Source organism: Corvus moneduloides, chromosome 16, assembly GCF_009650955.1.
Source record: "Corvus moneduloides isolate bCorMon1 chromosome 16, bCorMon1.pri, whole genome shotgun sequence".
In the NCBI taxonomy this organism is placed as follows: domain Eukaryota; kingdom Metazoa; phylum Chordata; class Aves; order Passeriformes; family Corvidae; genus Corvus; species Corvus moneduloides.
This window is the reverse complement of record NC_045491.1, coordinates 15,128,859-15,150,678: the sequence shown is the minus strand read 5'-3', so window position 1 is coordinate 15,150,678 and position 21,820 is coordinate 15,128,859. Positions and strand designations below refer to the sequence as shown.

General features: G+C 46.4%; 1 protein-coding gene across 6 annotated transcripts in view; it reads left to right on the top strand.

The window, feature by feature from the left end:
* The window catches only part of MGRN1 (mahogunin ring finger 1), a 50,081-nt gene that overhangs the window by 2,095 nt on the left and 26,166 nt on the right, over positions 1-21,820 (top strand). For all 6 annotated transcript variants that reach the window (XM_032125841.1, XM_032125840.1, XM_032125846.1 and 3 more), the window contains exons 2-4: positions 5,567-5,685; positions 7,902-7,990; positions 14,860-15,006. In XM_032125841.1, coding sequence (XP_031981732.1) covers positions 5,567-5,685; positions 7,902-7,990; positions 14,860-15,006 — 355 coding nt within the window. The remainder of the gene's footprint in view (positions 1-5,566; positions 5,686-7,901; positions 7,991-14,859; positions 15,007-21,820) is intronic.

Here is a 21,820-nt window from a genome sequence, read left to right as displayed (position 1 = left end):
TCAAATGATTGCTAATTATTTCTAACTCAGCACTGCTGCTGTGAGCCCTGACTGGAAGAAGCCGGTTTTCCACGGGCTGTGTTGGGTGTGTGAATGTGTGTGCTGGAGAGTGAGCCTGACACACACTCCTGGCTCTGACAGTACCCCTGAAAGACTGCAACAAGTGGTGAGAGAGCATTACCTGAGGCCACTCATCCTGTGTGCACCACCGAGGGCTGTCCTTCACTTTTCCATTCTGTCCCTCCTTGTCTCTGGTTTCAGCAGATCTTGACTTACTACAAATATCTGGTCAGCTGCTGTCCATGGTTGGCATCAGTTTGAAGGATGAGGGTTTGTGTTCTGGAGCAAATACCCCCTCACAAGAACACATTGTGCAAGGAAATAAACCCTAAATACAGGTATTCTGGCTGTAATTTCAGCTGCATATCAACCTGCCTATGGAGAGGGACACAGATTCACAGCTGATTGCAAAGGCAGAGGTGAATATTCCCTTCTCCTTTATTGGCTTGTGGTGTGGTTTTTGCTGGGTCAGTCACGTGCTCTGGGGAGGATGGAGCAGATTGCTGAGGAATCCACCTTGGTCTGCATGAGCCAGTCCTCAGTGAAGCAGCTTGTTTAACACCTTTGTTGGAAACTGTGTGCAGTTTTGTTGTCAAAAATCCTCTGAAAATGCCCTGATTATTCCTCCAAGGCTCTGGGTGGGTATCATCTACATTTTTCCTTCTGCATCTGGATGACTGAGGCTGCTGTAAGGTGATAGCCAATTCCCTTCTCTGACCCCTCTTTGCTGGTACTTTATAACCAAAATTTCTTGCTTTATGGAGCCTGTGCTGGCATTGTGCCTGCCTGACCAGTTGGGAGGAAGGCCCAGTTTGTACAGAAGAGTAAGTGCCTCTGTGAAACAGGCTAAAAATGGGTAGTTTTTTCCCGTTTAGCAGGGAACAGTTGTGATCTCTGTGGGGCTTCAGTGCTTGGAACAGTGAAAGGATCCCCCATGCCCCCGTTGCTTTAGAACCAGTGAGCGATGCACCAGTGCTTCCCACAGCTCTACTCCTGTTCCACTGAGCTCCTCTGCAGCATGGAGCATGTGCCCTTGGGATGGCTCTTCTCCTCTGGAGTAGGCTCTTGGAAGAGAATTCCCTGGAGATTTCTGGGAGGAAAAAAAGGAAGCAGATTGCTCCTCTCTGAAGCTGAACTGCTTTGTTGTTTGGGAATGAGGCTTTAATCAAAGAAAGAGCGGTTTTAAATAGGAGAAGAGTATCCAGAGTCACACCCAGTGGACTGTGTTGCCGTGTACTGTGACAGTGTCACTGTCCCTGTATTTCACACAATGCTGCTGGTTCAGGCTGTGTCTGGGACTGTGCTGTCAGTCTGCCATGGTGGTGATTGTCTGGCTGAGTAATTAAAGAGAACTCAATTTCTGTCACTTCACTGTTAATTGTATTAATGGCGAGAAGCCTAAATGGACACCTCATTGCTTTCTGTTAATGAACGTTGTACGACAGAGCCCATGTTTTGATGGGATTACAGTTGTGCTCCTGGCTCTTGTAGGATGTGTCCCTTCCCAGCGTGTCTCTTGTGCATCCTATCCATGTGTTGCATGGATGTGGGATTAGAATGCTGGCTTGGGGAGAGGTAATTATGGCTGGAGCAGTCTGGTGCTTAATGCTGGTGCAATTATAATAATAAACCCCCATCACTGTGTTGTACTAAATACAAAGTATTTCGGTGTCATTTGATGCCTTGGAGGAGCCTTGGGTTCCAGTTTGGTTTTGCATGGGACAACCTAATGAGTCAGACTTGGCTGGTCTGGGTTTCCCAGTGGTCAGAGTTTTTCCAGACACTGTAAAGTTTTCCACCACAACAGTTTCTCTTACAACCACTGCTTGGGCTTCATCTACCTCAGCAGTGTCACTTGGTCGTGTTCTCTTTTATCTGATGCTCCTCTGTGCTTTGTGCTGATTTACTCTGGGGGAGTAAAGCCGCAGTTTTTCTTTGTTCTGTCATTTTTATCCTATTCCATCCTTTTTTATTTATGTGTGATTCTTTCCTGGTCAGTGTGTCACTGCATTTTCCTGGAGGATTTCTGTTTGTAGCAGTTCTGGGGAGGGTTAATCCAAGGATTTTTTGCTTTTCTTTTTTTTTCCTGCCAAAGAGCATGGCACTTAGCATCCTCCTTGTGCCCTTAACTACAGAGCTCTGTGTAAAGCTGGCCTTGGAACACCTGCTGAAGGTGGTTTTATAGTCTGGGGGGACATATGGGAACAGGGTTCAAGAGGCATGATAGCCTGGCTAAAGTCCTAAAGCTGTCTTTGTAACGGGTTTGGAAATGGAACCTAGGATTCTACTGCATAGAAAAGATATGTACTCCTGTTAGAGACACTGAAAATCCTAAATGTCACAGTGACTGGAAAAGAGGATGCCTCATATTTTCCATCTGGAAGTTTCCTTTTCTTTTTAGTCCCTGGTGTGATATTTAAGAAATGCTTTCTTAAAATGTTTTGCCTCCATCTTGGGCAAACTCCGAGCTGGTCGGGGTAGTGGTTGAGAGGATTAATGTTTAACTTTAGTCCTACCTTGAGAGCTCTAAACTTCGGGTGTCATTGTAGCAAGTGGTTTCTGAAAGCTTGCAACAGAATATCTTTTTTTAGCTGCTGAAAACTGTGTTATAAATTTGTGGAGACAGTTTGCTGCCATTCCGGTTTGTTTGTCTGTTGAAACCTCGTGTGTATGGCAGCTTTTCTGTGTGCAGCAGCAGTGGCAGAGCCTCGGGGGTTGTTCTGCTCACCAGTGTGTTCCCCTCTGAGCACCTCAGAGTGATTTTCCCTGTGCTCCTTGTGCCTGGCACTGTGTTTCTTGTTTGCTTGTGAAGAAAGTGCCTCAGGGGAAAAAAAACCCCTCTCCTTCACATTGCAGGCGGTGACTTAGCAGGAAGATGAAGGGAGTTCAGTCTGAATGTGGAACTGAAGCAGTGATTCCAGCTACTGTGTGTATTTGTGAGAAATCCAAACAATTTGGTAGAGATCCCAAAAGTAGTTCTTAGTGGAGCAGTGAAAGTGTGGCAGGTGCCTTGAACTTGCTGGTTTTGTGTCTGGGTGTTGTTCCAGTCAAACAAGAGAGATCTTTTCATCCTTGGAGATGCTCTCAAACCATGTTCTGGGCTGATCCCACAGTGTGGGCAGCAGGAGAGGGGGAGATTCTGCCCCTCTGCCCCTGTCAGGGTGGGACCCCACCTGCAGAGCTGCCTCCAGCCCTGGAGCCCAGCACAGGAAGGACCTGGAGCTGCTGGAGCGAGTCCAGAGTAGGCACCAGGATGAGCAGAGGGATGGAGCAGCCCTGCTGGGAGGAACGGCTGGGAGAATTGGGATTGTTCAGCCTGGAGAGGAGAAGCTTTGGGGTGACCTCATTGTGACCTTCCAATATCTGGAGGGAATTTAGAGGAAAGATGGGGCAAGACTATTTACAAGAGCCTGGAGTGACAAGACAAGGGAGAATGGCTTCAAACTGACAGAGAGTGGGGTTAGGTTGGATATTAGGAATAAATTCTTCCCTGTGAGGGTAGAGAAGCCCTGGCACAGGTTGCCCAGAGAAGCTGTGGCTGCCCCATCCCTGGAAGTGCCCAAGGCCAACTTGGATGGGGCTTGGAGCAATCTGGTGTCATGGAACATGTGCATGGCAGGGAGCTGGAACTCTGTGATCTTTAAGGTCCTTTCCAGCCCAGGCCATTCTATAATTCTATAATTCTGTCTCACTCATTGGATAAGAGGGAGTTCTCCAACTCTGATCCCAGATAACCAGCTGCTGTGGTACTGAGACATCCTGCACAAGCATTGTCTTCACAGTTGATCAAATAAAATGTTCCAAAACATAATCCTACTTGACCCACATAAAATGTAAAATCTATTCATAAACTCCAGTGTTCATCATGGTTTTCTGAACCTCAGTGCAAGCACAAACCACCGTGGTGTATCTCAGGTGGAGAGGCAGTGTCAGGCTGGCTGTGCTTGGTGATTTGTATACAGATTAATTTTTTTAATTTGTTGCTTCTGGGAGGAGTGGGAAAAGGTTCCCTGTCATTTGGAGCACCTGTATTTGTGTCCAGGAAATGACTGGATGTGGCACTCAGTGCTCTGGTCTGGTTGACAAGGTGGTGGTCAGTCACAGGTTGGACTTGATAATCTTGGAGGGTTTTTCCAACCTAAATGATTCTGTGATTGTGTTATTCTGATTCTGTAGGACAGATTCTAAGTAGATGCTGGACCTGTGCTGAAGGTGATTGTTGTATCTGGAAAGAAGGATGTGTTTCAGTACTACAAACATCTGGGTGCTTGTAAGCTGAGCTCAGCAATAGCTGAGCCCTACCGTCATCATTAAGGCACTGCCATCTGTGCAGAGTGAAAAGAGCCTTTCTTGAAGCATAAAGGGAAAGAGCCTTAATGGAAAAAACAGGGCCATTCATGAAAACCCTTCCATTTCAGAGTAAATCCTGCTTGCTCCTAGCTAGAGGGACTGCAAATCCCTCCAGAATGCCTCCATAGCCATTCAGATGATTAGTTACTGCTTCTGGAAAGACTCATTTAAACACAAATTTATGCTATCTATGCATTGCACCCAGGGAAGCAAATGTACATTTGACTCATCCCCCACTCTGAAACTTGAAGGGAATTGGCTTGGATGGAGCCTTTTACTTTAGTTCCCTCTTGATACTCTTACTTCTCTGAACTTGTAACTCTGTGAAGTTCATATTTGAGAGTGTTTTCCTGAAAGCTTTCTAGGAGGGAGCTACATCTGTGATGCTCTCACACACCCGAATCAATTCTGTTCATTTTGCAGTCAATCCCATGCTCCAGAATCCCAATTACCTTGCACATGCTTTGTGTCCTGAAATTTGCACTGCAGTGCATCACCTTAAAGATGAATGAAACAATTCGTGGGGAAACTTTCAGAGCTGAAGTTCACTTTAGTCAGTCCCTGTTTTCTCTCCCAGACATCCATGTTTTTGCATTTAGAGCTGTCAGTGTTATTAATTGAATCAGCATCAAGGTGTACAGTCTCCAGCACTCCCAGTAAAGGTTTGATGTGGTTCTTGCCTGGGATATGGGAGTGAAAGAGGGAACGAAAGGCAAACTTTGCCTAACAGGAGGCCCTCTGGCTGTGCTGAATTATGCAGTGGGAGGAAGCCTCATCCTTCTCTGAGCAGGCCCGTGGTGTTACTGGGACTGGGCTTCACACTGGGAAGTGGAAAAAACAGGAAGAATTCACCAGAATGGAGCAATACTGGAAAGAGCTGACTTTTCCTGCTCCCTCTCCCTTCTCTGGAAAACAAGTTGAAATGGAATTATCTCTACTGTAATGATTTATTCTAGGTTTTTGTTTCATTTGGTTTTTTTTCTCTCTTCTCCTACTGTTGGCAGTGGCCCTGGGTACTACAGGGAAGGGGTGAATAAGCAAGTATTTTCTGTGTCTTGTGGCTCTTTTATACTTGTGGATTTAAAACTGCACAGACTTCTCTGGGAAGCACTCATTTAGAGATTTTTTTTCATTCCCTTGTGGTTTTTGTTTCTAGGAAACTACTTTGCAAGTCACTTCTTTATGGGAGGAGAGAAGTTTGACACCCCTCACCCCGAGGGTTACCTTTTTGGTGAGAACATGGACTTAAACTTCCTGGGGAATAGACCAGTTCAGGCAAGTTCCTACATTCTGTCTTACTCTTTTTTGTTTCCTGCCTGTTTTGGAAGATCTTGTGTGGTTTGTGGAAGAGGATGGCACAGACCTAAGAGGTCCTCACTGCTTGGGGAATGTCATTTCAGTCTGTTCAGATGCAAACTGAGTTTTCCAGAGAAGCTGAATTCACCTTTGAGGCTTATTTTCACTCAGGACAGAAGGAATTAGTGGTGGGGGAAGAAGAACAGGGACTCAGGAGCACAAAATTTGGGACTAATTCTGCCTGCCTGCCTGAGCAAGTGTAAAGCATGCTGCAGAGAAGGCTGGGAAGCAGAGCCTGAACTTCCCAAGGCTGCTGGGCATGTTGGATGGCTTCCAGCCAGTGTTCAACACATGCTGTTTTCTGTGTAAATGAGTGGCCTGACTGGGTGTAGGGCAGTGTTAAGACAGACCTTGATATTTTGTGAGTTTTATACCTAGGTGGGCTGCTCAGAAAGTCCCTCCTTCTCTCTTTTAGTTTTCCTAACTGGAACATAAAGGTATTTTTGGGCCCACAGGTGTCTATGGGACTGTGAAAAGCTGCTTGCTCAAGTGATTGGCTTGTTCTTGTAAAGGGAATAATGCTGTTGTGAGGGAAAGACAGGAATTTTATGCAAGTGTTATGTTTTGGATTTCTCTTCCATCTCGGAACTGCTTAAAAAGAACCAAAAGGTAACAGAGTAGGAGTCATTTGGTGATGTTTTCTGAGTGCTGGAGAGGAAAGGGAAGAGCTGCTTGCTTTGTCCACTGTTTTCCTAGTTGTTCCTGCATGAAAATGAGAAGTTGAAGTCATGGTTCTCCTCATCAGAAAAGCTGTAACCATTAATTAATTAATTAATGTTTGTAATGCTCAGTGGCAGTTTGGGATCACACTGGTTTTACAGGTGAGGGAAACTGAGGCAAGTTTGAATTGGAACAGTGACAAGCACGTTCTGCTTTTTGAGTTTCTCCTCAGGCTGTGCCATTGGTCATTTTAGAACCACACTCAGTTCACAGGACTCTGCAGGGTAGGACAAGGAGGAATCTGGAAAGTTCTTGTTGAAGCAGAAAGTGCAATTGGGCAACAGAATTAGGAAGGAGGGACTTGAGCTGGAAATCTGTGTTTTTATAAGTGCTGGGCAGGCCTGGGGGTGCTCACCACATCCCCTGTGCCATGTCTGCACACAGGGCCCTCCCTGTAGGGGCTAGCCTGGCAGAGTTAAATTACCTGCATGTCTCAGCCTGGGTTTCCTTGCTGACATCCCAGCACTGGGTTTCATCATTTCTCTGGAGGGGAGTGGGTGAGATGCCATTAACACCGTGGGACATTTGCCAAGTAGGTTTAAGAGAAGGAGGCTGTTGTGGAATATAGTTTGCCTATGTAAAGTTAAAGCCCTTTGGCAGCTCTGATTAATCTTCAAGGAAAAAAAAAACCACTCAAACACAGAGTGGCAACACTGTTTTCTGGACATGGGCCCAGTTCTTGCTTTGGAGTAACTGAGGCCTTGCCTCATTTCTAAGGAAACGTGTGTTGGTGGTCCCTGGTGCCCAGCAGGCAGGTCTGCAGCTGTACAGGTTGTGATCACCACAATAAGCAGTTTCCTTTGCATTTCTCACTGGAGATCCTGTGCCCACTAAGGAGAATTACAGTCTGAAGCTTTATTGTCCCTATTTAAAGGACAATCTGTGAGAGAAGGTTTCTTGACTGTAGAATAGAATGAGGCCCCCTATCCCTGTCTCTTTTCTTTTCCAGAACATTTGGCCCATTGTTTCAGAATAAAAAGAGTTTCCCCCAGTAATCCAGGGTTTCAGCATGCTGATTAGCAGTCAGCTCACTGCTTGTATGCTGTAATACACACGAAAGAGCTGCATTTCTTCTGCTCAAGCTGGAGGTGGTTTCTTTAGTGGAAATAAAAGCTTGGGAGAGCAAGGCTTTCCTGACTGAGAATTCAGAGTGGAGAGAAAGACCTTGTGAAAATGCCCTTTCTTAAAGTGTGTATTTCCAGTATGAGCTGTTGCTGGGCCAGGGCAGGATTTTCACCCTGAAACATGTTTGATTTGTCTGTTAATAAAATTTGCTATTGCTGTTCCTTGTGGCTGCTGTACTGAGTACCCTGAAAGCTACATGCTTCTTGATTTGGGTAAATTGTATGTTAGGTAACATGCTGCTACCTTTTAATAGTGTAATAACAGGAGAATTATTTGCATTTTTGTTCCAGTTTCCCTATATAACTCCAGCTCCACACGAGCCAGTGAAGACACTGAGGAGTTTGGTGAACATCCGCAAAGACTCTCTCCGACTTGTGAGGTACTGCCATTACCTGAACCTTTCATTTTGCTCAACCCAGTGCTCTGTCAGCCAGAGCCAAACTGTACTGGTAAGGTTTTGGAGAACGGCTGATATCCAGATCCTTGTTGCTAGGTATGTCCAGAGGTTTCTGTGTTCCCTTGTGAGCTTTCAAGTGGTTTATTATACTCCTTATCCAAACAATCTGTGTTTCCAAACATGACCAGTGATGTGTCTGTTTCTGCAGGACAGACTGGAGTGGTAAACAAAGCCATGAAATCATTAGCATGAGCGGAAGATATTAGGTCAATAAACTTTACAGACAGATTCCTTCCTGCATTCCAGTGCAAGGGGAAGCCAGAAAGGAGCTGATTCTGGTGCGAGTCACGGGCCAGGAAGACTGATGGGTCTTGAGTGAAACTTCCTCAGGTTTCTCCTGCTGCCAAGATAAAGTTTGGTGCTAGTGTTATGCATTTGTTTAGATGGCTGTGTCCATGCGTGGGGGAAGGACACTCATGGAGATGTTACCTTTCACTGCTCCATGCTGAGATCTGAACCAGCAGAGCTGGCTTAAAGCACTGGCTCACGCTCAGACCTGCAGCTGTCCCCTTTCCAACAGATGGCTGAGGTACAGGGCCCAGCATTCAGTGCTTTGTTTGGGTCTGAGCACTGGGCAGATGTCCAGGCAGAGCATTTCCCAATGATCCTGGCTGGAGTCGCTCTGGATTGTGTGTCTCGGGGCTGGAGCACAGGCAGGGGTCCAGCTGCAGCTCCCAGCCAAGGTGGCTCTGAGAATGTGGTGTAATGTGAGCACTTTGAGTCATAACCAAAACCCCTGTTTGTTTTTATGTGAAAACAGACGAGGTTGTTTTGTTTTGTTTTTTTAAATGAGCAAAACCTGTGGTTTCAAAGCTGGTTGAACTTTCAAATAAGTGACCATTGGTAAACTGCTCTGAAAGCTCTTTGGTTTTTCAGCTTAGGGTGAAGAAATTCTTTAGGAAAAAAGAGAAGGAGCATAAGCCTAGTGGGCAGTGGCTTTTTCCCTGGGAGAGGCCTGGCTGTGAATGGGGCAGTTGGTGTGGTTTAGTAGATATATTTCTGTCATTCTGCTTTCACACGTCCCATTTCCCCAAGCAGAGTTGCAGCTCTGGACTATTTGGAATGTAGTCTCCATGCACCTTGACAGTGTCTAGGTTTGCATCCATCTAATTCCTGGTACTATCAGTTCTTTTTCTGCCTCATGAGCTCTCACTCATGTGCTCAGTGCTGCTGTGTCAGCGCTGATGACAACGCTGCCAACATGACTGTATTTAATTTTGCACTGATGTAGACCCAAAATGAGTTTTTAATTGGCAGTTCCCAAGGGTACATTCTGTCTTGTGCTTTTCTACTCTTCTGGCCTAGAGGCTTTGCCTTCCTCCCTCTGTGCACGTAAAGGACACTTTGTGCCCTCTCTAGCCTGGCTTATTCACAACCAGTGGTTGAGGTTTGCACATTCTTTCCAGAACTAGTTAATTTACCACCTCCTCCACCAGCTATAGTGATACCGAGCCAAGTGTCCAGGTGTAAAGTTCTAAGTGTAGGTTTTGATGGTAATGTCCCCACAAGCCTTTTGTTTTTCATAGAATCACAGACTGGTTTGGGTTGGAAGGGACCTTAAAGACCATCTCATTCCCCCCCTCCCCCCCACCATAGGCAGGGACACCTTCAACTATCTCAGGTTGCTCCAAGCCCTGTCCAAGTTGGCCTTGGACACTTCCAAGGAGGGGGAGCCACAGCTTCTCTGGGCAGCCTGTGCCAGGGCCTCTCCACCCTCACAGGGAACAATTTCTTCCTAATGTCTAATCTAACCCTGCCCTCTGGCAGTGGGAAGCCATTCCCCCTTGTACTGTTACTCCAGGCCCCTGTCCAAAGTCCCTCTCCAGCTCTCCTGGAGCCCCTTTAGGCACTGGAAGGGCTCTAATTTCTCCCTGGAGCCTTCTCTTTTCCTGGTTGAACAACACCAACTCTCTCAGCTTGTCCTCACAGGAGAGGTGCCATGGAGGAATATGAGGAAATGTCCACTCTGGCCTTCCTGCCCAGCTCTGACCAGACAAAATTCTGAGTTTTGCCAGATCCTGAATTTTTACAGGATAAATAATAAACCTGTGGATATTGGTGTTGAAGTTCTGAGTCTTCAGTGTCACGTGTGAGTGTTTGATTTCTGGTAGGAGGAGACTGTGAACCTCAGAGGAGGGTAGCAGAAATTTTGCTGTTAACCACTAACAGGGAAAGACTTCCTTCTCTCTGTCTCATGTCCCACATTTGGCCTTGGATTGGAAGCTTTATTTGGGAGCTGCAGTACCTGGTGTGCTGGTACTGGCTGTTCCTTCTTATCCTGAAAGCTGCAGGAGGAAGATCAACTCAGAAGACAATGTCTGTTCTTGCACCCTGGGACAGCTTCTCTGCTTCAGCTTCTGGGCTTCATGGGATAGCATCATGGAACAAAAGGATTGAGGGAGTCAGCAACTGTAGTGGTTTGGGAATGTGTTGGAAGCATCAGGAGTATCATGGAGAGTAGTGATACCACTGAGTGTTTTGGATAAGGGCCTGAGTGGGGGCTGGGGGAGGACAGGTGTGTTGCAGGGAATGAGAGAAAGGAAATCCATCTCTTCCCTCTCCAGCACATGGGGGTAACCTTGGTCCTTGGAGCTGTTCATCCTCCTGTGGCAGAGGTGGTGAGGGCCTGGGACTGCCTGCTCTGCAGCCCTGGATGGTGTTAAACTGGACAGATCTTTGCAGAAACCCCAAATAGGAGAACCCCTCTGTTTGGTGATGCTCTCCCTTGTGAAAGTCTGTGCTGAGAGAAGTGTCACTAGTTCTACTCTCATTTAGTGCCTGCTCAAACTCTGGGTAAATGCACATCTCACAGTCAAGGGATATTTAACATTTATCCTGCATGTCTAACTATGTTGGTCAGCCTTTGAATCTCCTCAAAGGATGAAATTGGGTTCGGCTTAATGTAGTTCTGTAAAACTGTCATGGCTGCTGTTAATTATATTTTTATCTTTTAATTCTTTAACAGACAAAAAAAAAGCTCCAGCTTTTCCATTGTTTTATCCAGGAGTGATGTCAGACCAGGTGGCCTCAGCTCCCTTGGTCATCCTGCTTTGCCTTTTGCATCAAAATGTTGGATCAGCTATTTGTTCTCAAAGGTGGTCGGTCTCTTTCCTCTGTACCTGTGATTGTGAAGGCTCTGTGATGCACCTCTGTGCATGACCCAAAGGCACACCCAGCAAAGTCACTGGTTCCCAGATTTGTGCATGCATCTGTGGCCATCGCACATGGACACTGTCTGTAGGGCTTGGCTAAATGGGCACTGTAAAATCCAAGTGCACGTGGAGACAGAAGAGCTCTTGAAGCACCTGAACCACTCCTGAACCACCTCCTTGTCTTGCCACGTCTCCTGCAAAGAAAGAGGAATGTAAAATTTGTGATTTTTGTCTTGCTACTTCCCTGATGTTACATGCCACCATTCCTGCACCTTAAGGTGGGACATGAGATGTCTCTGCCTCTCAAAGTATGCACCAAAGTAGTCTTTGCTTGTACCTTGGGCCAGCTACCATCTGTGCAGTCTTTTCTCACCTGAACTCTTTGCTCTGGCAGATCACAGAATCCCAGACTGGTTTGGGGTGGAAGGGACCTCAAAGCTCATCTCCTTCCACCCTTGTGCCGTGGGCAGGGACACCTTCCCCTATCCCAGGGTGCTCCAAGCCCTGTCCAAGTTGGCCTTGGGCACTTCCAGGGATGGGGCAACCACAGCTTCTCTGGGCATCCTGTGCCAGGGCCTCCCTACCCTCCCAGGAAGAATTTCTTCCTAATGTCTAATCTAACCCTGCCCTCTGTCAGTTTGAAGCCATTCCCCCTTGTCTTGTCACTCCAGGCTCTTGTAAATAATCTCTCTCCATCTTTTTGTACCCTTCAGGTACTGGAAGGGTGTGGATGATTTTCTGTGCCTCCAGCAGCAGGGATGTTACAGCAGGAGGGCACAGCCTTGCTGTGACTGCCACCATTTTGGCACTTGTACCTTGCCCTCTGCTCCAGTGGTGCTGTTCCAGGCAGAAAAGGCTCAGACTCTCCTACTTCCCAGCAGATGCATCCTTCAGAAACCTTCCCTCCAGGCACTGCAGTGGCCCCTCAGTGGTTTCCCAGGGCAACAGATCTAGTCTAGTCTAGGTTTAACCCCTTATCTCCTTGGAAGGATGGAAGCACATTCTGAGTGCCGTGGTGCAGGTTGAAGTTGGGAGCAGGAGGGTGATCTGGGATGCTTTTCATGACTTCCCTGAGAAGAAAAAGCGGGCAATGGTTGTGCCAATTATATGTTGTTTGTGTGTGAGCTGCCCCATGCCCAGGTGTCCCTGTTACCTGGTACTGTCACAGGTATCTCAGTCTGTGCTGTAGCTCTCACATGTGCTGGGCATCTCTATTTAATACCTACCTGTGCATGAGGTGAGTCTTTGAAGGAGCCTCTGCCTGCAAGAGGTGCTGGTTCTCCCACCCTGCTGCTTCTGGAAGAAGTGGCAAGTCCATCATAGCCTGGATCCTTCTTTTCCAACCTCGGATCCACGGAGTGCAGCACAGCAAGAGGTGACTAGTGCTGCTGCTCTCTTGGACACACACACCACTTGTGAATGGATTGTTGCCATCTGTGTTCTTGGGTCAGTCCAGCACAAAATGTTGATGGTCCCCGTGTTTTTTCGGCAAACCTGCCCTTCTCCCCAGTGTTTCTTCTTTACAGCCTTCAAGTGTCATGATTTTACTCATTAAATGCAACAGCTTGTGTGAAAATACCATCTTGCTCTGTACTGTATATTGTGTCCAGGATTCTGCAGATGTTAAGACTCCAGTTCTTGGGATTTGGCTTTTTTTTATACTGGTATGTTGGGTGTTTTTAGCTTGATTTGCTGCTCTGACCTAGGTGAACCTCTGACAAAAGCCTCTCCAAGCCCTTCGGACAGGAATGCGGGTGTGTGCTGTAGTGGCTCACTAAGGTTACATTAGTACATGTGTTATGTATTTGATTATACTGCTCTTAAATTTTATTTTGCACCTTCTGTATTAAATTACTGAAACTGAGCATTTCATTCTTGTTCAGTGTGATGTTAAATAAAATTCATGCTGGAACCCTCTTAATTAGGCAGCAGTTGTTATATGTCAGTGAACTTGGTAAATAAGGATTCCCTTGACAATTTTTAGATTGAATAACGGAGGTATGTCTGACCCATTTCTGAGTATTTTTGACAGTACAGCATATTCATTAAGGCTGTTTAGTGAGGGGAGAGGCTGATACTGTGAAGACAGAGATGATGCCAAGCTTTTGCTGAATAGTTCAGCTGCTTGGCTTTTACCCAGCCATCATGGCAATTAAGGTATTACTGATAAATAAGTGAGGCTGGAGCTGGGTGACAAGTCAGTGCTGTTACACCTCTCAAGGGCAGCCTTGCTGCCCTCACCATTCCAACACAGTGCCTGAGCTCACAGTCACACCTGTGGTCATGGGATTTGAATTTATGGAGAATCTGCTGCTGCCCTGGCAGTGAATCACATCCATTTGCCTGTCACTTTGCTCTTCGAGGCAGGGAGAGCTTGGTCAGTTCAGGAGAAGAGGAGCCTGAGGGCAGAGCTCAGCAGGGGCTGCAGCTCCTGCCAAGGGGCAGCTCCGATCTCTGCTCCCTGTGCCAGGGACAGGACCCAGGGAATGGCTAGAGCTGGGCCAGGGCAGGGTCAGGCTGGAGATCAGGGAAAGGTTCTTCCTCAGAGGGTGCTGGGCACTGCCCAGGCTCCCCAGGGAATGGGCACGGCCCGAGGCTGCCAGAGCTCCAAGAGCATTTGGACAATGCTCAGGCACAGGGGTGGGGTTGCTGGGGTGTCTGTGCAGGGCCAGGAGCTGAACTGGATGATCCTTGGGGGTGCCTTCTCACTCAGGATATTCTGTCATTCTGTAACTTTCTTGTGGTGTGTTGTGTTGGCTGCTTGCTCCAACATCTGCTGTTTCTGTGGCCACTCATGGCATGCCTTAAGTCCCCATGGCCGTAGCTCACTGCCCTAGAGCTGGCTTCATACCTCTTCTTCACTGGATTTGGGAGAAGGAGTAACCCTGGCAGTGGTGATCACACAGTGAGATCCAGCTGTGCAGGAGCCTGTAGCCAACTTAGGGCTCACTTTTACATTAATTGAAATAACTTTTAAGCTCATTCTGTTGGTTGTCATGTGTCTGTTTGCAGTTGGATGTGTTAGTTTTTGTTCATACAATAAATGCGTCCGAGCTCCAGTCCCTTACAGTACCAGAGGTTTAATTGATCATTTGTACATTTAAAGGTGTTTGAAGTGCTTATATCTGGATGCTTTCTGAGCTAAATATCATCTTCTGAGTGATACTGGAGGTACCTTTTGTTGAGCTTCAGGAATTCTTTGTGTTACAGAAACCTCGGGTTTTTTCCTGTCACGCACCATTTCATTGCAGAGTTAAAAGAATTACACTTTAGATTTTTCAAGCCCATGCAGGATTTCTTTAGCCCAAATACTGAGCCTAATGGGAAAATTAAAAGGAAGGAGAATGTTTCTTCTCCTCAGCATTTGACATTCAGGATCTCCCTTTCTTGGCTCATTCTGTGTCCAGGCACTGTAAGGCTGGATGAGATCCCTCAACACCATCATTAGTTCACTTTAATAACTTTAGTCAGATCTTGGAAGAACCTTCCTCAGAGGAAAGAATGGAAATCTGAGAAGCCCAAGATGGAAGCCTTGCCTGCCCAGAACACCAAGGCTGGACTACTCTTGTCTTTATTTCCAGAGTGATCTTGTTGATACCTTATAAATATATGTTCTAATCCTCTGGCACTGTCTTTCAGGTATAAAGATGATGTTGACAGCCCTACCGAGGAGAATGGGAAGCAGAAGGTCCTGTACAGCCTGGAGTTCACCTTTGATGCAGATGCCCGTGTTGCCATCACAATCTACTGCCAGGCTACAGAGGAGTTTGTTGGTGGCATGGCCGTGTAAGTCCTGGGCTTGTGGGCATGTGGAGGGGCACAGGAGCTGGGATGATGAGCTGTCAAACATCTCTCATTAATCACCCCTGAGGCAGTGCTGCCACAGATGGTAGAGTGGGAAATTTCTTCTTTTTCTGATAACTTTGAATATTACTTTCAATTCCCTCACATAGCCAATATCTTCTCTTCTTCCCTTTTTGGTTTGGTTTCAGGGTGTAGGGAAGCCATTCTGTGAGCAACAAAGGAGAGGAACTCACAGCTGTATGTTTTGTCAGCCAGGTGTTCTATGAAATTAAAAAGCCAACCACCCTGCCCTTCAAATACTACCTGTTTTTTTCCCAGATCACCCAGTTCAGTGCCTTTGTGTGTTCCCTGTGACAGGGGCATCTGGGCCACCAAAGTAAAGTTCAGTCTGACATTAACAGAGTGAGTCTGTGGAATTGAGGCCCACCCAAAATCTATTTTGGGATAAATGCCCACCTTAACACAGGCTGTTGGGAGATGAGAGAAGATTTACTTCCTGAAATCCTGTCTGTATTTTTCCTGACAGGTGCACATTAGTCTTTAGTTAGCTCTGGAAAGAATGACCAAAATGTCATCTGTGGGAACTTTCTCATATCCTGATAGTACATCCCTCCGATTTTAAAACCTTTTAATCTAAATCAGCACATTTAACCCATTCCAGTCAACACCGTATCTCACACGACTGTGAATAATTTCCTCTCTATGTTCGGAGCAAAGGTGGCTGGAATCTGCTCTGCCTGGTGTGAGTTGGGTACATGTGAGCTGCTGGTATGATATGGTGCACTTCCAATGGCCATGGGACAAAGAATTCCTTTGACTCCAGGGGTAAAGGAAGATGCAGGCTGCAGAAGCTCTTGGCTTCCTCTAGTAGAGGCTTTTGGCTGATCAGAGGCTCCTGGACGTAGTGCTGATGGCTTCTGCAGTGATGCTCTGGAGCTGGGGCTAAACTTTGCCTTGGTTGAAGGGAACTGCAGAGGCTTCAGCAGGGAGAAATATCTATGACAAACCATAGCAGGGCTTATTTGTTTTATGCAAAGTATAAACATCCCACTAATGATCAATGAATTGTGTATTTTTAGAAACGAGGGAGGCTCAATTGTCCAATTCAGATATGCATTCCTTCAAACTGAAGGATATCCTGATCCAGAATTTTTGTTTAGGCCCCTTTCCCTTCCTCTGTTGAAGCCTATGGCTGCCTTTATTTTGGGGAGGTAATAAATGAGCTCCTTTTTAAAGTGCTTGAAAATTATCTCTCAATGAACTCTGAAAACGCTTTCTGTTTAGATCCAGCTTTTCCTGAGCAGAGCTGAATGCAGCAGGATGCCTTAGCAATCCTGATAAAGTTTCCGTGTTCTGTCTCTTAGGTCCTTAGGTTTCCTGTGAATTTAGTGCTAGTGAAGGTGTTGGAATGGCAGCCTTGGAGATTGAAGTCCTCTTTCCCTAACACAGGTACAGCGTGGAGAGGTGGCCAGTGTCCCTTGTGCTGCCCTGCAGTGTTCCTTGGTTTTTGACCTAAGAAAGAAACCATCCATGGGCTAATGGGGAGAACTGAGGGCCTCTATGGCCAGGGTGGATGTATTTACATTGCCAGGCTTAAGCCATGGCTTAAATCAGCAAGGCTCTGTTTAAATCATTGATTTTAATCTTGTTTTTCCCTGTTGGTTTACCCTGAAGGAGAATTTCATTGTCACTGGTCAGTAGCAATGAAACATCTGCATTTACGGCATGGTGAGCTTCATATCAAACCTTGTGCTGTACTTTTTATGCTACAGTCTGTAAAGAATATCCATATAGTTTAAAATCTATTTTTCAGACTCCCACTTTTGCATTTTATGCCAAAATGGCAATAACCCAAAGTTATTCTAAAAAGAAAAATTTAGAATTTTTTTTTAGCCCACCACAATTGAACCATGCTGTGTTGGGCTGGAATTGTACCTGAGTGACCCAAGATGAGCAGTGTTTGTTCTTGTTGGTTAAACTGCTCATGTTGGACTCTTAAGAGACTCCCTTGTCAAGTGGTGCCTTGAAGAATAATTGCTTAATAGAATTGTTTTAGTTACCAAATATAACCAACTGTTTCTGGACAGAGTGTGTTTTCAGTCCTCTGTAACTAGTAGCTCTCCTCTTGGTTGGTTGGAGGAAGAAAACACAGTTTTTGGTTCAATTAAGAGCACTTTAAAATGAAATTTAGTGCCATGCACTGAGCCAGTGACTGTCACCAGTGCTGTTGTTTGTCCTTTAAAACTTGAGCAGCAAACATGAGCTACCCAATTGCTTTTAAATTAAATTTGAACAATTCCTAGGTGAGTTTCTGAACATGAACAGAGCTTCAGAGATTTTTTTTTTAATGTGAATTTTTTTAATCCACCCTGTCCATGGTTCAGTGAGAGAGGGATCTCTGTTAGATGGCAGAGCTGAAGCCTGTGTTCATGAACCCTCTGCATGAAACTAGGATCGGCAGTGATTCCCCCACTAATGAAAAATTAGCCAATGATTCTGTACTGTCCTGCTGGGGTGGCAGCAGTCCCTGGTGCACTAAACCTTCTAAAAGGTCAGAGCACCCACATTCAGCTCTTTCTTCCACTTCTGGCCTTGCATTTAATAAATCTTACTTTCATTTCTCCATAATACAGGAATGATGAACTGCCTGTTTCTGCTCTGGGGTGCTTGAACAATGAATGTTATATAAATGTGGGTGCAGGGGCTGCGCCAGAAGCCGGGAACTTTTTGGAAGGCACGATCTTGATTTCATGCAGATGTGTAGGGGGGAAGTCAGATACAAATATAGACTTTATAAGCTGCTTTAATTCAACCCAGGCTATTTTTCCATGTGGAAGTGGCTCCTGAAGCACGTCTTGGGGCTAGTGCAGCTGCCCAAGTAGGCATCTCTGCTTCTCTGGATTTGCTGTCTGCTAGTAAAAACCTTTTGAAGCTCTGATTTCAGCTTTGCAAAGCAATTCTATAAGGGCAGTGCTGTAATTACTTTGATTTATTCTTTTCAAATTCTAGTGGAAAAAAAAAATCTGGGCTGCATTCTTAGAGCTCTGAGTGGAGTGAGTGCATTTTCAGTGCACTAATAGGAATGCAGCTTTCCCCTGCCTGGGCTGGTGGATTTTCCTTTTCCTCAATCTCTTTTGGTGCTAACAGCTGCATTCATGGAACAAGCATGTGCAAAAGCTGTCCTATGTATAAATTCAAAACTTCTTCTATTGCACTTGATTGGGATGAAGATGCTCTTTAAAACAAAGCACCTTTTTTTTTTTTTCCACTCTCCTAAATCAATGCTGAATCCTAAAATGGGAGAAACTTTCTGGCCCCCTGTGAAAAGCAGGAATTTTCTCCCAGCTCTCAGCCTGCAGCATGGCTCCTTAGAAGCACTAAACAAGTTATTCCTGCTTCTCTGCTGGAACAGCCACTGATCCCGATAGTATCAGCGCTCCTGCAAAACTCCTGCTAGGACAGGGTTATGGTCATACAGTTTGGGATGAGAGGAGGGAGGGGAGGGAAGGGAAGGTGGCTCTCCCTGAGCAGTGGCTTTGCTTGCTGTGGAGCCTCTGGTCACTTGAGAGCCACAGTGCTCTGTCTTGGGCCTGCCTTTGGGATTAGCTGGTTTCCATGACCAAAGGGAAGCCTTTCTGCAAGCCAGGGAGCTTCCTCCTGGAGTTATTTGGGCTCCATTTAAAAGCTGGTGGCTCTATCAGTCTTGTCCTAGCCTGTCTCAAAGTATGTTCAGCAGACTTTCCCAGGTAATTGTGCTGGGAGATATGCTCAGCTGCACTGTTCCTAGCCAAGATCCTGGGAACACGTAGCTCCCAACAGCTGCCTGCCTCTTGTCCTGAACTGTTGAACTCACAGGGAGCTGTGTCATCACTTTTGTGGGACCACAAATTACCAGCAAAGTCTGGTGAAGGTGATTGTGTTGATGATTATAAAGGTGTGTTCACCTCTGCAGCCCCATGCCCAGGGGAAGGTACCCTGCACTCTCTGGTGCTAGTGCAGATATCTGTAGAAGCCTTTTGGATGAACGAGGAATTTAAATCTGGAGGGGACTGCTCCTCTCACCTTTGAAATGTCTTTTGCTTGGTTCCTTTGTGGTGAGAATTCACCCTAAAGATTAAACACATCAGTTCCCAGAGGACGAGCTGATGCATCAGCCCAAGGGTAACAGAGATCTACCTATGCCTGAGTCTCTTTAATGGCAAGGAATTAACACTGACCTGCCTCTGAACAGCTCAAGACCCCCAGTATCTTCAGTTTTGTTTATTTTTCTGGCTGTGTCCTTTTTCTTGAGTTTTGGAAATCAGGAGGAACATAGAGGTGTGCGAGCTGTACCTCAGCTACTCACTAGTGATTGCCCATAATGTAATTTCCCTCCAGATAAAGGAGGGGAACTCTGCATTGCGTTTCCATTGCAGGGCTGGCAGCAGCTCATAGGGAATAGTTAAAGAACTCCTGTTTGTAGCCTGCCTTCTCCTGCAGTAACTGGTTCCATGTGTTTGTACCTTAGATACCCTTGGTTTGTGACACAAGTTTTTGGAGCAGGCTGCAGAGATACTCGTATTCTCTTTTTATGAGTGCTCTGTGAATGCATCCCTGCCTTGTCTGGCAAAATCCTGGATGTGCACACTATTAGCCTCTTCCTGGGAGGGCTCCTGGGACTTTTCCAACTGTAGGTGTCCTGCTGACTAGCAGGAAGGATTGCGCAGTTCAAACATGACAGCAGCGGTTGTTTCCTCAGGGGAAGAAGTGAAACCAAGCCTCTAGCTGGAAGCACTTAAAAGAGCCAGTTCTGAAGGCATGAGCAATCCAGGCAGATCAGGAACTCATGATAAATATGACGTGAGAGGTTTGAGTCTTGCAGCCTATTCTTGTGAAAGAGATCTTCCTTTTTGGACAGAAAAGATTCTCTCCCGTATCCCAGTGCTGTTGCCAAGTTCTATTTTCTCAATATAAAGAGAAAACAGAATGAAAATAGGTCAGTCCAGCTCTGCAATCCTTGCTCTTTCCAGGGCTGTGCTGTTTGTGTTGCTGATGTGCAAATGGATATATTAAAAAAATAAACCTCATTTCCTTGTTTGTTTTGCAATGCCTGCTACACTCATCCCAAACCTCCTCCCATGGTCTTCTGAGCTGATGGGGGACGTGACACTGCAGTGATTTCCTGCTCTGTGTGTGTGGAAGTTTGAGGAGTTGGGTCACAAAATGAAGTGCAACAGGTAGCTCAGCGCACGGCTGTTTTCATTCAAGCTTGCACAGGAGACAGAGGCACTCAGATATTCCTTTGGTTATTTAATAGCCTCTCTCTGTTCAGAGCCTTTGAAAGGTGCTCTTGCTGCTTTTGGCCATGGTGATTAATATGAATTCTTTGTGCAGAGGTTTCTTCTGTGTGAAGAAATCAGAGGCAAGTGCTGGGTTTTGCTAGAAACAAGCCTTTACAGCTTTGATCCAGGCACACACCAGCCCCCAAGGGAACACTGGAGTGTGCAGAGTTCACAGGCTGGAGAGCCAAATTCTATAGATTTCAGCCAGCAGACAAACCCTCTGTCTGTCTTAAGAGTTGTGGCCTTTGTGCCTCTCTGTGTAGCTGTTGTGTGAGCTTTGAAGCCTGGCTGGAGCCGGGAGCGTGGTGCTGCCAGCAGCTGGAGGCAGAGCTCTGCAGGGGCTGGAGGGGGATGTGGGCACTGGGGTTTCAGCTGCATGCAGAGGGGGTTGTCTTTGCCTGGCTTGGAGTGGAAGCTCTGTCCTGAAGGAAGCAGGAGGGAAGGAGAAGACTCTCAGAGACTGCAGTGCAGTGTCTTAGCACGTGGTTAACCTCCAAACTCCTTGTGGGAGCCTCTCTGGGGTGGATCTTTTCTAATTCTGACTGACACCCAGGGCTATGGCCTTCCTGTGGTTTGGTAGTGTTTCTTTTATCAGTAAAAATCACTTAGAGTTGAAACATTTGTTCAACTTCCCTCTTCCCCAAAAGCTGACCTGTGGGATCCTGCCTCAAAATGAAATGGGAGTGGGCAAGTGGGAGAGAGAGGAGGAGAGGATACTTGTTCCACATCATCTCCTGTCCCCTTTGAACACCAGCAGAACTTGTCTGGCTTCTTCCTCATCACCTGTAACAGGACATGGAGCCTGCCAGGCAGTCACAGCCTGTGGCAGTGGCAGAATTGTTTCCTGAGTACCATCTGAAGCTCTCCTTGTCCTTGGTTCACTGCAGATTGCTATGAAATTTGTAGCTGCTGCTAAAGAAAGAGGACTCTTGTTTTGTCCACAGGCTCTTCAAAGCACGTATTCTTTCAGCCATTTCTAATCAAAAGTGTTACCTAGGGGCAGCATTGCTCCGTGCATCTTGCTTTTCCTGAGGAATGGGGTCTGGACAGTGCTCTGTGTAAGTCAGGCAGCCTGGCAAGGATCCTTGTGTGGCACTTCTCAGTCCAGGGTCCCAGTGTGCTTGTGGGAACAGGAACTGTCCTTTGGCTGCCCGAGACAGCCCCAGTACCAGGCACAGCTGAATGTGAGCGCAGCAGTGAAGAAATCTGCAGGAGCTGGGACTGCTGCCTTGCTGAGAACTTCCCCAGGCACAGACCAGGGATGAGGGAGAGGGGGAAACACCCCAGTGAGCACGTAGCAACAAAAGTTTAACTCTGCTTAGCCAAACTCTAGCATGACACTTTTGTCTTGGGAGCTACTTAGGGTCTGCAGGTGCCACAGACTGAGTTTCTCCATGCAGGCAGGGAGTGCTTCTTAGCTGATAGAGGAGCAGTGAGACTGGGGAATAATCTTAGTTTGTTCCTGTTCTCTCAAA